We start from the raw sequence: 15,204 nt of genomic DNA, 5'->3' as shown, positions 1-15,204 counted from the left end.
AATGGCACAGCAACCTCCTGACCTGCCCGCTGCACCCCTCAGCCGTGTACTTTGTTGATCTGCCTGTTCTGCTCCCCCCTCTGCCTCTGGTGAATCCTTTCACCACGTCTGCACCTCTGGCCTATACCCCAGTTCTGTATGTATAAATAAATAAATCTCTTAAAAAATGTATACTTTGGGAGGCTCTTTGCCTGTAACATAGAATTGGCCAATAAATAATTACTAAACAAGTGGTTTGAGGCCTGGAAGATTTAATGGTGAAAAGCATGGAGCTTAACTGCTTGCAAAGCAGCTTTCTAGTGTGGGATAGGAGAGAGGTCGTGGTCATATGAGACCCGCTTACTCTGAGAAGTCCAAGCGGCATGACTTAAGTTATTCTCTGAACATTTTTCAACTAGAAACAAGCTAAAATAAAATGGCTTGGTTTAGCTCACAGTGTTATGGTTAAGAACTATGGTATACATTAATGTGAAGTGATAGGGGCTGTGCTGTTGCTTGTTAACTCCTGCTGAGGAAGGGCTGGGGCTGATGCCTCCTTATGGTCTGGCTGTGTGGGAAGGAGAGGCCACCAGCCCACAGACTGTCCTAGAACCAGCGGTGGCTAGCTCTGTGCTGGGACTCGTGTCTGGGCAGGCTGGAGTCCTCTTGTGTGCCTGGACACTCGTAAGCTAGGGGAGTAGGAGTAGGTAACGGCTTTGTGTATGATTAGTGTCAGCTGTGGTTTCACCTGCGACTCGAGTGCCGGATCTCTGTCCCTGGTAGTCTTCTCAGTCTTTACTACCCACATCCTTCCTATCCTCTCTTTCTGCTTTCTCTCCTCTCACCTTAAAGTTTTTCATTTTCAGCTATTGATCTAGATCTTCCCTGTGGTGGAATACACCAGGCAAAGGGGATTGGAAGTAGCTACAGCCTCAGGGTGATTGGGCTGGATGCCTGGGTTCTTCCCTTCATTTTAGAGGCAACACAATCTGATACTCTTAATGACCTGTGGGCTTAGACGTGGGATGAAGCGGCAGCCCCAGGTCCAGGCTGGAGACTCACTGTTCCACTCTAGGCGTGAAAAGTGCCAGGCCAGAATTGGGAGTGAGTCGTGGTGCAGGTTTTTCAGCTCCGATCTTTTTCTCAGAGGCTGAGGAAAGAAAAAGAAAGCTGGCTGCCCACCCCTCTCTTTGTTTGTCTTGTCTAATTTAACTTACGTGATTTATCAAAAAGACAGGTTATTTGGAAAACCAGATGGACCCAGGCAAAAATCATCTGGGTTTTCCAAACGTGAAAAATTAGGTTCTGAGGGCCCAGGAGGAAAAGCGTGTGTGTGTGTGTGTGTGTGTGTGTGTGTGTGTGTGTGTGTGTGTGTGTGTTTGGGAGGGGTGAGGAATATTGAGGGAACTTTATGTCTCTGTAGTCAGACTCAAATTGCTCCATGATATCCAAGCTCTCCCACCCTGGGCCTTGCTTTTTCCTTCACGTTTTTTTTTTTTTCTTTAAAAGATTTATTTCTTTTATGCATACAAAACTGGGGTGGGGGTGGGGGAGGGGGTGAAATGATTCACCAGAGACAGAGTGGGAGCAGAGCAGGCAGATGTACTGAAATACTGAGGGAAGCAGCGGGCGAGACAGGAGAGGCCTGCCATGCCATGTGGGTCAACTCCCTGTCCAGGGATCCAACTTGTGCCTCAGTGGCTGCAGATAGCTTCATAATGCTGTGCTTTAACCTGCTGCACCTCCAGGAAGGGCCCTTTTCCTTCAATTTCTATATGCTCAGAATCTAAATGAGAAAACTATAATTTTGTGTCGGTGGCTGAAAGTGATGAAAGGGAAACTGGCCAAGGATGAGGATGTGTCAGGTCTCTAGTAGAACAGCAGCTGACAGCTCTGCCTCTGGTCCTGCCCCCTTCTGTGGAACTGATAGGTTAGCAGAAGTACAGGGTACAAAGAGGTTTTCTGGAACAGAAACTAACACCTCGTGTCCCTTTGATGTTATGGCAAAATGACTGCATCAGATAGGGAAATTAGACACTAGGGGAAAACATACTGTTTAAGTTTCTGATGCTCAAGTGGCCAAAAAACTCTGGGGATTATGGGCTGTGTATCCATTAAATATCTAGGGAAGGAATTGAAGGCATAACCAGGAAATTTTAAAGCCTGTTACTCTGTCACCTCTAGAGAGCACCTACATTAGGAAGGAATTGAAGCAGGAGGCTGCAGAGCTGACTCTTGAGTGTGACAGAGGCAGTATTCTGGCTGAAAGATTTTTGCATAGCGCCTGTACACCACCACTAAGACCCTCTGTGGCCTGAAGAGTCTTTGGACAGCAACAATAACACTTGTCCCATTATGAGTGTCATTTTTTAAAGTGCTGCTGGACTGTGAAAGCCACTTAATAACTTGATCTCATCTTAATAATCCGAGTTAATACCAGCTTCACAGTTATGAGAATGAAATAAAAAACATTTGTAAAGTCTGCCTCCAGGCCTGGCATCTAATAGACCTCAATGAATGCAAGTTGCATGTCTGAATCCATGGATCCGAGCATGGAGGTTCCCTTGACCATTTCCAGTGGTCTGTGTAACACCTTGAAGAGATGAGACTGGGGGCTGGGACCCGGAGCCTGAGGTACAACCTAACTGCATTTGTCTGACACCTTTAAGGAGTATCCGGTGTGAGGGCTTCCCCTTCACTGGAAGTCTTGTCGGCCCAGCTGCTGCGACCACTGAATAGAAGCCCTGGGTGCTCAGCCTCTTCAGGGATTGCCTCATTGCAGAGAATGCCGCATCCAAAGTCACGGCCCTTTCCAGCACAGCCAGTGACTAGTAGAAAATCTCTTGAAAGCTTTTTCTGCCCCTTTGGGCCTCTCTTCCACGGAGCTAGTGGATTAGCAGAGGTACAGGGTACAGAGGTTTCAGGAACAGAAACTACACTATACTGCTTAAAGTCATCCAAAGGCCTTGCCAGTTTCAAGGACCATTCTGGCTTCAGAGCTCCCTGGCGGTTGGAGGAGGCTATCAAAGCCCTTTATCATAGTTCAGCTTCTCTCCTCATCCTTCCACAGATGTTGAGCTCTGACACTGATTCATAAACATCTTGAATGCTCCGCTCTCAGAGCATTGGAAGTGTTGATGCAATCTTTTCCTGTCCACCAGAGGGCAGCAGCATCCAAGCAACCTGTCCAGAGGTTCAGGGGAGTGGGCTGGAGGCGCCCCACCGCCGCCCCCTCCCACTTCCATAGGCAGTATTCAGACTCAGGCAGAATCCCCTCCCTTAGCTGGCCCACCCTACTGTCTAGGGGAAGAAAGCTTTCTGGATTATCTAAGCCTAAATTTTATCAGTATCAACCCTCACCGCCTTCCCACCCACCCACAGGCAGGAAAGCTGATCAGTCTTCCCACAGCAAGCCCCTACCCACCTCAGCTGGGCCTCCTCCTCGCCCAGGATCTCCCACTTCTCCACACTTACCACCCACAATAGATTTGTTTTGTGTGTGACAAGGTAATTATTTGCTTGGGGCCAAGAGGCCCAGGGACCGGTCTGAGGATGGTCACTTCAATCTGGTTCTCCCTGTTCTGTTAACATTATTGATTTTTAGTTTTTATTTATTATATGGTTGGTGTATGTGTGTGAATGATCTGGCCCTGGTGACATGAGGTATGGAGGCGAGAGGGAAAGAGCAAATTTATTCTTGTCACAATTTAGCTTTTTGAAACCACCTACCCACCCCACATTTTTAAAAGTCTACTGGATTTAGCATCTTTGCTTACCTGTGTTCATTCTGTCTTCTCATCCCCAAAGTTCTCCCAAAGACTTTTCAAGGAATCTGAGCTAGATGTGTCTAAATGGTGGGGATAGCGAGTAGGGCACCTTTGTTAGAGTCCCATGAGTAGTCGGTTATTTCTAGGCTAAGCATCCTGATTCCCTGATTCTTTAGAAGTCGTTTCCTTGGGTCACTCCTGAGACAGGCCAAGCTATGTAACCCCACACACCCAAGCCCAAACACACACACGAGTTTCTCTCACTATGGACTCGGTGTGAGGAAGACCTGGTGGGGCAGTTTCAGTGTGAGACTCAGGTTGCCTGAACCTCAGGCAACTATAGGACAGGCCTTGCTGAATATATTCTATGTTGGGTAAAAGAAAGGACACGCTTTAGGCAAAAATTGCAAGTGGGATGAGACACGGGATATTCTAAAACAAGCAATTACCCTGGGAATCATCTGAGGCCAAGGACGATTTGTGGAGTCAGTCCCCAGCTTGTTTTCTCTGTGTGTGCTGGGAGAATGAATAAATCATTGTTTAAGGGCGGGAGGCAGCTGCCGGGCTCCTCCCTGGGCACATGCCCCAACTCCTGCTCCATTGAGGGCCACTGGAGCAGAGCAGTTTATACACCCAGCTCCCCAAATCCTATTGAAGCCTTCCCGTCTGCACGAGCCACTGGCTCCAGGCCCATTCATCCTGGCCCTTTGTGCTTGGGGTTAAGTGGATACATGTGGGGGGCACCCAGAAAGAACCTGTCAGGTCTGAAAAGCTGTGCTGATACCGTGCCCTCCTACTGATGAATGGGGTAGGTGGTGGAGAGGTAGGCGGCCAGAGAGTGGGGGTGGGGAGAGGGAACGGGTATTAGCCCTCAGAGGCAGCTGCTAGGAAGGGGGGTGGAGCGGGCACCCCCTCTCATCCCTCCTACAGATAAGCTTCTCTCACTACCTCTGTGTGGGCTCTGGGGTGTTCAACAGCCTCCAGACTTTGAATTTGATTTGTCTAGTGGAAGAGAGACTTGGGAAAGGCCATTTACCACTTAGGCTCATTGAGGCATCTATTCTACCTTTCATTCTCCCAGCAGCACCCCAACACCCCTCAGTTTCTCCTTTATTCCTTCAGGAGTGGGAGGAAGTGGAGAAATGAATCTCCTACATCAAGTCATACAGTGGATTTAGAACTGTGCCCCTCTGAACTTTAAAATCTTGGGAGCCCCCTCAGGAATTTTTTTAGAGTGGAAGGTTCAGGGGAGGAGAGGGGGGACCTCAAACTGGGTGTATTGCAGAGGTTTTGTTTTAAAAAAGATCCTTTTTAAAAAGCTTAAAAACCACATTTGCTGTGCCTCCCCCTCATTCTACAATTGAGAAAGCAGCCCTGTGGGGGTGGGGAGCACAGGTGTTAGAAGGTGAGGCTCTGCAGTTTCTGCTGGACTGCGTGTGCTTTACCTTTAACAGGCAGTTAACAAATGGAGGAACAAACAACTGGATCACCAGCTTCCCAGACTTGCCTTTCCTGAGAGGAGCTAATTCTGGAGGATGATTTTCCTTCTGACCTGCCTTACAGGCTGTCGGTGCATTAAAGGTCAAAAGTTCTTTGGGGCTGTGCCTGTTCTGGGGATCCCAGTCAGAGTGTTCACAACTGTAACTTCCTAACACGGTTCAAGGCGTACTGTCTTTATCGAACCTAAAAAGATTTAAATGAGTTGAGATCCCAACCCCTGTGGGAAGCTGACAGAGAGTCTGAGCTCAAGAAATGAGAAGAAAGCAGGTAGCAGTGAAGCCTGTCACCAGGACTGAAGAACTGCTTTCATCTGAGGTGGGCACTTTGGGGGCTTCTCAGTTATTTCCCTGCTGCCCCCAGGATGAGACCGAAGCTCTTTGGGGGGTCAAGACCTTTTCACAACTGGGCCAACTTTGCCCTCCATCCTCACCTTTTACCTGTTGTCAAGGTCAGCAGACACCACTTCTCCTCAAGCTCCAGTCACACTGACCCCTATGTTGTGTGAACACACTCAATACACACACAACCAGTGTCTCCACTGCCCTCTCCCCTTCTTTTGATGAGCTTCTATTCATTTCTCAAAGCCTGGATCAAATATCACCCCTATGATGCCTTTGCTTAATGTTGGGTGTCGTTTAATAGAGTTAAAACTTAATCTCTGCATTTAGCTCAGCTGAATGATGTTGGCATGCACAAGATAGACCAGAAAGGGAGCATTGCCTTGGGAGCATGATGGGTCCACGTGACCAATAGGGGGCTATCAAGAATCCCCAGGGCAAACAAAACCCAGCAGGATACCTCCTGTGGGAAGAAATCCCACCATGTCCCATCTCACCTGATGGCTCAGCTGATAGCAACTGGCAGACACAGACCCCCAGTCATAAAAAAAGCCCATGAAAACGGGTTATACAAGAGAGCCCCAAATCCTTGTTAGGGGTAGACATCTCCCATTTGGCCCCCAACTTCCCTTGCAAGAGTCTTTATTTTTTTAAGGATTAATTTATGAATCCAAGAAGTGCTGGGGTGCGTGTGAGAGGATTCACCACAGACAGAGTGGGGATCAGAACAGGCAGAGTGAGTGAAATACACTGCTGAGGGGAGCAGTGGGCAGGTGAGGAAAGGTCTGTCACACCAAGTGGGTCACCTCCCTGGCCGGGAACTGAACTCATGCTGCAGTGACATGGTTAGCTCCATAGCCTGTTCTGCCACCAGGGAGGGCCTGCAAGATTATTTCAATAAATCCTTTCCTGGCTCTGGCAAATTCTTTCACCTCTATATCTCCAGCCTTACCCCAACATTATTACACTGTCACACAATAACCTCTTCTGTACTGGTTATTTTTGCCTTCCAGCTCTGGCAAGACCCGTAGTGTCATAAAGATTATTCTTGTTCTCCTTTCTAAATAGAGAGATCCCAAAGCTACCACCAGTCTGAATTCTGCTTGGAGTCCCCAGCACAGTGTCTGCCACAAAGTGAACACTCTGTAATTGTGCTGAATATGAATGAGTGAATGAATGAGAAGAAGCATGATCTCAATCTACCCACCCCCTTCTTCCTGGGAATGCTGACACTGAGAAATTATCCACCTGTGGAGGAACTGTTATTCCTGTCCTTTTGCCCGGGATAGAAATTCCTTTCCTTTCCTCTTCCCTCGTTTCCTTGTATCCTTGCCTGACACTCCGGGTCCCAAGAGCCTGAATCTTGCTCCTCAGTTCCTGCCTCTCTTGGCTACTGATTTGCCAAGGTATCTACATCTTCATGACGGCCCGCTGCCTGCTGTGGAGTCCGTCAGACTGCTACTGGCCATCTCTGTCCCTGCCAGTTAAGTCCCTGGTATATATGAGGACACAACTAGAGACACCTTCACTTGGGGTGGCTAATTCTCCTGGCATCATGACTGAGGCTTTTGGTAATTGAGTAGTAGACATTTCTACATCTGCTTTTCTGTGGTCCTGCAGGTGTGGAGGACCCTGCTTTGGGGGGATTTTTGTTCTCCAGGCTCCCAGCTCTGACAATTATGGAGTTGCCAGACTGCTTACCGTACTAATTATACAGTGCGGAGAGTATCCTGTTCAACATTGTCCTTGAATGAGAAAAGAATGCCCTTGGAATTCATTTGACTTACCAAGCTTATGTTATTTAGAAACAAAGAGCTTTGTAGAACAATGGAATGACCAATGGATGATTCAGCTGTGTCAGAGTGGGTACTGCCTTGACAAAGAAAAGATAGGCTCTAAGTCAGCAATCAGTATAGAGATGTCCTTTGTAGTCAGACGACTCATCATCGTGCCTGAGAACTTTTTCAAGCATTTGCTTCCGGTCTCTGACATTCTAGGCTCTGGGGAAGGTTTTAGCATCTACAGAGGAATGTTTCTAACCAAGGACCACAAAGATGATCCTACTGTACTTCAGTTCGTTGTGATTAAAGAATCAGAAGAGAGGAGGTCATGGTGTAGGCTAAACTGAAAATAGTTTTCAAGAGAAAGAGTTAGTACTAGTCAGTGAGGACTGAGAGGTAAATGAATGAAACCCAAGGGACCCCAAGGTCTCTACCTGAATCTTTGGATGGCCAGTGAAATCCTACTCGAGTTAGGCTTGGCCTTATTAGAGAGTGTGCAAACCACAAGATCTCTGGAAACATCATCAGGACTTCAGTCTTTGGCTCTGTTTCTGTGTGTTAGCAGAAGCAGATTTTTTGCTTCAAAAAAATGCACAGCACATTTTCTCCTATTCCAGATTGATTTCTTCCACCAGGGAATGGATTGCAATAGCCCTAGGCTCGCAGCATCCCTGCTTTGTCTCCCTTTAACTTTATTTCAGATCATCCCAGAGAAAGAGTCTAACTCTCTGGAGTGGGAGTGGGTTCTTATCCCTGGACTCATCATGCTCCCCTCTGGCCATGTGGTTAGAACTATTGGAAATGGAGTCCAAAGGAGCAGTGGGGAGCAGCTATTCTGGGTTCACCAGAGGAGCAGATGACATCATGGCTTTTTGGCATGGAAGACCTGCATGACACTAGACCACCAAAAGTCATACTTCTTAGGGGTGAAGATTTGGGTCACTTCATAAAGAAGAAAACTGGCTGCAGGCAAAGTGCACTTGCTGTCAGTAGGGCACAGGAAAATCAGGCCTCAGGACCTGATGGAGAACTGGGGTTGAGGTGTCTGCAGGAGGCGTGTTTAAAATTTGAATTATTTCTGCCTTTCCTTTTCTATTTCCTTTTCATTCATAAATTGGAGTTATCGCAATCATAAGTGGTTTCTTTTTCTTCCATTTCTTTTGTTTTTGTATAGAATTTGTTGTTGGAATTTAATTTGCCGTTTAGTCTCTAGGTTGCAGAATGGTGACTTGGAGTCATTTTAGAATGGGCAGGGGACCCTTCATCATGAAGATCAGACTTGAATTCTCCCTTATTTTTTTAAAAAAAAAGGCAAAAGGAATGAATTTTTTTTTAACGTGTTCATTTACGTGGAGACCTGTGGAGGCACTTGTTCCCTCAGCGTAGATTTGTCTTCTCTGTGGGGCTACCCCCAGCAAGAACTTAATTTCAGAAGCCTTAACATCCTTGATACTAGCCAGTGCTTTGGGGTTTCATCATTAGAGTCAGCAATTATTCTGTTCCCTTTGGCAAACTGAGTCCCCACACCCTACACATTCCCCCAAGGAAGAAGGGAGTGAGGGGGATTAAGGCTCAGTAAACAGAAACTGAGAAGAGCAAAAGGCATTGGGGGGGAGGAGGAGGGGCTTTCTGCCTCACTGGGAGTCAGCTACCAGGGCCTGGGTGCAAGACATGGCCCTGCCCTGTCCCAGAGCAGATTTTTCTTCTCCTAAAAATGTAGCTCTCGGGCAACAGATTAGGATGCAGCGCTACAAGTGAGCCACAGCCACTTCAGTGTGAGTTGGATCCCCAGACCCAGAGGTGACCCACATGGTACAGCAGACCTCTCCTGTCTCTCCCGCTGCTCCCCTCAGCAGTATATTTCAGTCCATCTGCCTGTTCTGCTCCCCACTCTGTCTCTGGTGAAGCCTCCCACCACTTGTGTACCTCTGGCCTGTACCCCAGTTCTGTATGCATCAGTAAATAAATCTTTAAAAAAAGAGAGAGAAAGAGAAATGTAGCTCTCAATGACTAATCAAATACACCGAAGCATGGGGACCTGACAAGCAGCCTGGGGGTCTGAGTAACACACTTTTGCTCAGTTCCTGGTGTGCAATTTAATTCCCCATATTGGTCTTGCTTCACGTTAGACCATGTACTGCCAAGAGGTTGTACCTTGGAGGGGAGGAGTCCCTGTGACTACTGACCCTTTACTCACACCTTGGCATGAAGCTATACAACTCACCTGTTGGCAAGTAACCACTTCATACCTGACCATGCACAGCTGCCAATGCAAACCCATCAGAACCTTGTAGAAACCAGAAGTGTATGTAAGCCCCTGGCTTCCCCCGGAAGGCGCTCAGCCTTTCGATGTGAATCCTACCAGCCAGTACCCTTGGCAATAAACCTGCTTCTTATTAGCCCTGGTGTCTAAGTTTCCTTTGTGCAATATAACAAATACATAATTTCAAATTACGATAAATGCTATGAAATTCCCTGGGATCATAGAATGGGGGAACTAGTCTGGCCTAGGAGGCCAGAGAAGGTTTATCTGAGAAGGGAAGATGTATCTGAAAGCCGAGAAAGGAATTTTGGGCAGAGGGAACAGAGTGCACAAAAGCCGTGTGGCTGAATGGAGCAGAGGCCAGTCAGAGATGCCAGGCTGCGGCAGCGCAGGAGAGGCTGTGGCCTTAGGATTTACCCTGCAAGGAGGAAGCTATTGATGGGTTTTAAGCTGGAGGTTGTTGACATGTTCAGGTTTTCATTTTGAATATGTCACTATCTGCAGTGAAGCAAACCGATTAGCAGGGCCTCATGAATGCAGTTAGGTGATAAAACCAGCCCTGCAAGGCTTTGGTGTGGGCAACCCAAGGTGGGGGGAGGCGACCCTGGCGCCGGAGATGGCCGGGAACTGCTCGGCTGAAATCCCGAACCGGCCCACGTGGGCCAGGCCGCCCCGCCCCGCCGCCGCGCAGACGCCGACTCCGCAGTCCAGACTGGCGCCGGGAGCCCTGCACCCCACACCCGCGACCGTGCGGACGTCCAGGCCCAGAGACCCCCCCAGCCCCGAGGGACGAGCTCCCGCCGCCTGGCCCGCGGAACCAGAGGCAGAGGCAGCCTCCTCCGGGCGGGTGAGTCGGGGTCGGGGTCCCGGGCTGGTTTGGGGACCAGCTGCAGTGAGGCGGGTGGGTGGAGGGAGTGTCGCAGCCTCTGCCCAGCTGCTTCCTTTGGGGAGATTAGGAAAGGGGGCCTCCATCCTGTCTCCTGTGATAGCTCCCTCTCCAAGGCTGGAAGGGAAGGGAGGCCTTCTCCCTGAATCCTTACACAGCCACCCGCCTTAACCAGAGCCCCTCTCCCCACCCCCCAGGGAGGTTGTGGATGAGCTGGAAAGGAGCCTGATCCTGGTGTGTCTGGGTTCCCATTTTATCATCTCTGGGAACCTGAGCACCACACCCAAAACATGCCCGAGTCCATGGCCTCGCTCAAGGTAGGAGACAGAAAACACTAGGCAGCGGAGGGATCTCCAGGCACCTTGCTTAGCTGGGAAGGGAGGATGTAGGTTACCAAGGCGCTGCCCCTACACCAAGCCCTGCAGGACTTCTGCTGAATGTGTGTGTGTGTGTGTGTGTGTGTGTGTGTGTGTGTGTGTGTGAGAGCCACCTACTAAGATCTGCCTAATGCTTGCCCCACTAACATGTCCCTCTTCTTTCCTCTTAGCCCAAATTTTTCTAATTTTGAGAACCATCAGTTTTGGGGAAGAAAGAATAGAGTGGTATGCACTCCCTCCTGGGCAACAGGATGGAGCAGGCCCAGGCTGGAACACAATATCATAGACTTGGAGGGACCTAGGCAAGGCCAAAAAAGAGGCTCATCAATGGTGGGGTGCTGAGGCCCTGCCTGGAGCAGAGGGGACTGAACCTACCTCCCCCACCCTGGGCAGTCAGCAGTCACCTCTGCCACTGTTGGCATCATCATCCTGGGCATGGGCTCCCGCACCTTCACTCACTCAGCAAGTACTGAATCCTGGCCAGTGCCAAACGCCATGCTGGCTCCTGGAAATATGATGGAGGCCACTTGGAGGAGTTCCACACCTAGTCCGAGAGTCAGGTTTATAAGCTGCTGGTACAGGATAGTTAGGAAAACAAAAACAAGGCCCTCCCTGCTGGTGCAGCAGGCTAAAGCACAGCACTGCAAGCGAGCTGCAGCCACCTCAGTGTGAGTTCGATCCCCAGCCCCGAAGGTGACCCACATGGCGCAGCAGACCCCTCCTGACCCGCCCGCTGCTCCCCTCAGCAGTGTGCTTTGTCAATATGCCTGTTATGCTCCCCACTCTGTCTCTGGTGAAGCCTCTCACTGGCCCTGCATCCTAGGTCTATGCATAAATAAGTAGATCTAAAAAAACAAAGAAAAGAAAAGAAAACAAGATAGGTTAGGTAGACATTTACTGACCATTGCCTCTGAGCCAGGACATTAAGTGCCCATTGTGCACCCTGGACAGCAGGGACCCAGAGGAAGGCGTGGTGAGCTGTGTTGTGTGTACAGGGGCCGGGGAAGGCTATCAGGAGGGCTTGGGAGAGGTGGGGATATTAGAACTGAGGGTTGAAATACAGAAGGGAGTTTGCTGGGTGGAGAAGAGGAGCTTAGAGGGGAGGGGAGAGGAAGCGTGTGTAGTTACGGGGACTGTGCAAGGACAGGATCGTCTGGTGTGGCGCGAGGGTCAGAGCCGCAAGAGGCAAGTGTGCAGGAGTCAAACGAGGCATACCCCTGGAGGTCCTGAGAGTTCTGGCATTGTAGGAAGGACACTTGGCGCTGTGACAGCTCACACAGAGGAGTGAAAAGGCTGTGGCAGTAACCCAGCTGAGAAATGGCCCGAGCCAAGCAGCCAGCAGTTGGGGGAGATGTGCGTCCACCCACACGGAAGAATGAGATGGAGAAGGAAGCCGAGGGAGGAGGCCAGGATGCTCCCAGGCTCTGCATGGAGAGCAGGTCGTTTTGCTAAGGACATGCGAGCCTGAGGTTGGTTGTGGGGCTGGACTGTGTCGGGTCTGGGCTGGAGCAACCTTGCTGAGAGCCACCAACACAGAATGGCTCTTGAAGCCATCTGGGGAGAAGTACATAGAATGAGGGGGTCGAGGGGGAGACCCTGTGCAGTATCTTGAGAGACCCAACAGTCACAGAGGAGAGGCACCATGGAGGTGACGCAGGAGTCCAGGGAAGGGGACGGAGGGGTAGCCAGGATCGAGCTGCTGCCTTGTCCCTGCAGCACCCCACCCTGTCCTGCTCTGACTCACTCTTCCTCTTCCTCTCCACAGACCCAATGTTTGCCATCCAGCCAGGGCTAGCTGAGGGGGGCCAGTTCCTGGGGGGGCAACCTCCTGGATTATGTCAGCCCAAGCTCCAGCCAGACAGCAACTCCAACTTCATGACAAGTGCCAAGGATGCCAATGAGAATTGGCACGGGATGCCAGGCCAAGGGGAGCCCATCCCGACGAAGAACTCCTCAGAGCTGCTCCCTGAGCACCAGGTTTTCCAGGCCCCTGGACTTCCTGAGGGGGCCATTCGCAGCCCACCAGAGGGGGCGGAGATCCCCGGAGCTGAGCCTGAAAAGATGGACAGTGCCAGCAAAGTCTGCTCCCCTCTGGAGGACAACGGTTATGCCAGCAGCTCCCTGAGCATCGACAGCCCTAGCAGCAACGCTGAATCTGCCTGTGGGTCCCCTCGAGGGCCTGGTCCTACAGATCCCCTTCTGCCCTCGGTGGCCCAGGCTGTGCAGCAGCTGCAGGCTCAGGAGCGCTACAAAGAGCGGGAGAAAGAGAAGCACCATGTGCACTTGGTGATGTACCGCAGGCTAGCCCTGCTCCAGTGGATCCGCAGCCTGAAGCACCAGTTGTTTGACCAGCAGGCCCGGCTGCAAGAGAGCTTCGACACCATCCTTGACAACCGGAAGGAGCTTATCCGCTGCCTGCAGCAGAGGGCAGCAGCCTCGGGGCCCCAGGACCAGGGCTAAGGGTGTGCCTCCACAGGGCTGCAAGGGTGTGTGTGTATCTTTGCAGACATGCGTGTGCTGGTGTATGAGTGCAGGTAAGTGTGAGTATGGATGTGCTAACGTCGGCAGGTGTGTGCAAGCATGTGTGAATCAGCATCTGTGAATGAGCTTGTCTGTGTTGTGCGTTCCCATGTGTACCACAAGCTAACTTATGTACAGACCTACGTGTGAGTGTGTAAGAGGGGACATGTGTGTAGGTAAAAGCATGTGTGATGAAATTTAGATTTGCATGCCCGAACAGATACTCAATAATATGCGTATTGTGGCTGAATGAGGATGGACGTGTGTATACGAGTGAGTTTGTGTGTGCAGGCTTATGGGTGCATGTGAGCAAGTTCTTGTGTGTCCAGGCCTATTTATGGAGCTAGGGGAGAGGCATGTGTGCAGGCACAGACATGGGAAGTGTGAATCTGGAGTATTTTCAGCACCAGTTCAGCACACAAGCAGATGTGTGCTAATATATATTCAAATCACATGAGTGCCCATGCACACCCTGTAGGCACACCCATGGCCTACTCTAGCAGGGTCCCACTGCTCCCTGGCAAAAGGGAGTAAGTAGCCTGCTGTCATCTGTCTGAGGGTGGAGACTGACCCTTCTGGGATTTCCCAAGCTACCTCTCTTCCCTTCCCCGCACTCCTCCCATACCTTTGATCAGGTCACTGTCCCTGATCAAAGATGTTGTGGGAAGTTTGGTGGCTGCTTTGGCCTGCTATGGCTTTTTGGCCACAATTTTCCAGGGCAAATGATAGAGACTTAGTATCAGGGGAAAAAACTAGGGGTAATGATAGAGACCAGGGTAGGATTGGGGGCGAGGTCAGAGAATATAGGACACACTGTCCCTCTAGAACTCTGGCTTTGGGCACATGGGATGTGGGGATGAAGGAGATGATGGTGGCAGAAACCTGTGAAGAACAAGAGAATAGCAAATATAAAATATCAACTCCCAAACAATATGTCTCCATGCAACGGGGCTATATAGCAAACCATTTGATTTAAGCTTCTGATGAAAAGTTGTATGTGCTAGTATGTTATATGTCAATTATACCTCAAATTAAAAGAAAAATGAGGGCCTCGCTGGTGGTGCAGTGGTTAAAGACACAGCACTATCAAGCCAGTGAAACATGAGCTCTAACCCCACTAGGGAGCTAACCCAAATAATGTGGCTCTCCACAGCAGTGTATTTTAGTAGATCAGCCTGTCCTGTTCTCCACTCTGTCTCTGGTGAATCCTCTCACCCCTTGCATCTATGACCTACACCCCAGTTCTTGTACATATAAATAAATAAATCTTTACAAAAATTCAAAGAAAAGGAATGTGTGCTTACAAATTTGAAAGAGTTGGACAGGATGTTCCAAAGCTGCTGGGAACATCTCAGTTCCTCTCTGTGCCTCTAATTGTTGTGCCTGTGGCTTTAGCCACACTGAGTGTTGAATTAGTTAGCTCCATTTTCCTGAAATCAGATTGTCTGGGCCAGAATGGTTCACGGCTTCCTGGGGTAGGCAGGAGACAGTGTCAGCCCAGCTTCTGGAAGCACTTCGGATGCTGGGCCTTACTCCCTTCTGCCCCTGCATGGCCCTTTAAAAGGGAGTTGATAGACTCCTGCAGCACCTGGGAGAATCAACTGCCAGCCAGGCCCCTGAGCTCTCTGCTTCTGGGAGCCCAGAGGAAGCCAGATTGTCCTGGGTGAGCAGTGGCATGGAAGTCTCTGGCACTGCCTTGGGCCTCCAGCCTCCCTACCTGCAGTGGGGGTGCTGCTAGACTCTCTAAGGACTATTTTCTGGACTATCCTTGATGGGCCAGTGGGTGAAGGGGA

General features: G+C 50.0%; 1 protein-coding gene across 1 annotated transcript; it reads left to right on the top strand.

Annotated features, from left to right (window-relative positions):
* Positions 1-10,323: 10,323 nt before the first annotated feature.
* Positions 10,324-14,599, top strand: LOC101635375 (chromosome unknown open reading frame, human C1orf216). Its single transcript, XM_012722765.1, has 2 exons — positions 10,324-10,475; positions 12,657-14,599. Exon 2 carries the CDS (start codon positions 12,662-12,664, stop codon positions 13,349-13,351), a length of 690 nt encoding a protein of 229 aa, XP_012578219.1. The 5' UTR covers positions 10,324-10,475; positions 12,657-12,661; the 3' UTR covers positions 13,352-14,599.
* The last annotated feature ends 605 nt before the right edge of the window (positions 14,600-15,204 follow it).

This window comes from Condylura cristata, unplaced genomic scaffold, assembly GCF_000260355.1.
Source record: "Condylura cristata isolate star-nosed mole 26May11 unplaced genomic scaffold, ConCri1.0 scaffold00008, whole genome shotgun sequence".
Taxonomy (NCBI): Eukaryota; Metazoa; Chordata; class Mammalia; order Eulipotyphla; family Talpidae; genus Condylura; species Condylura cristata.
The sequence above is the reverse complement of the archived record's forward strand: the minus strand, read 5'-3'. Positions and strand labels throughout refer to the sequence as shown.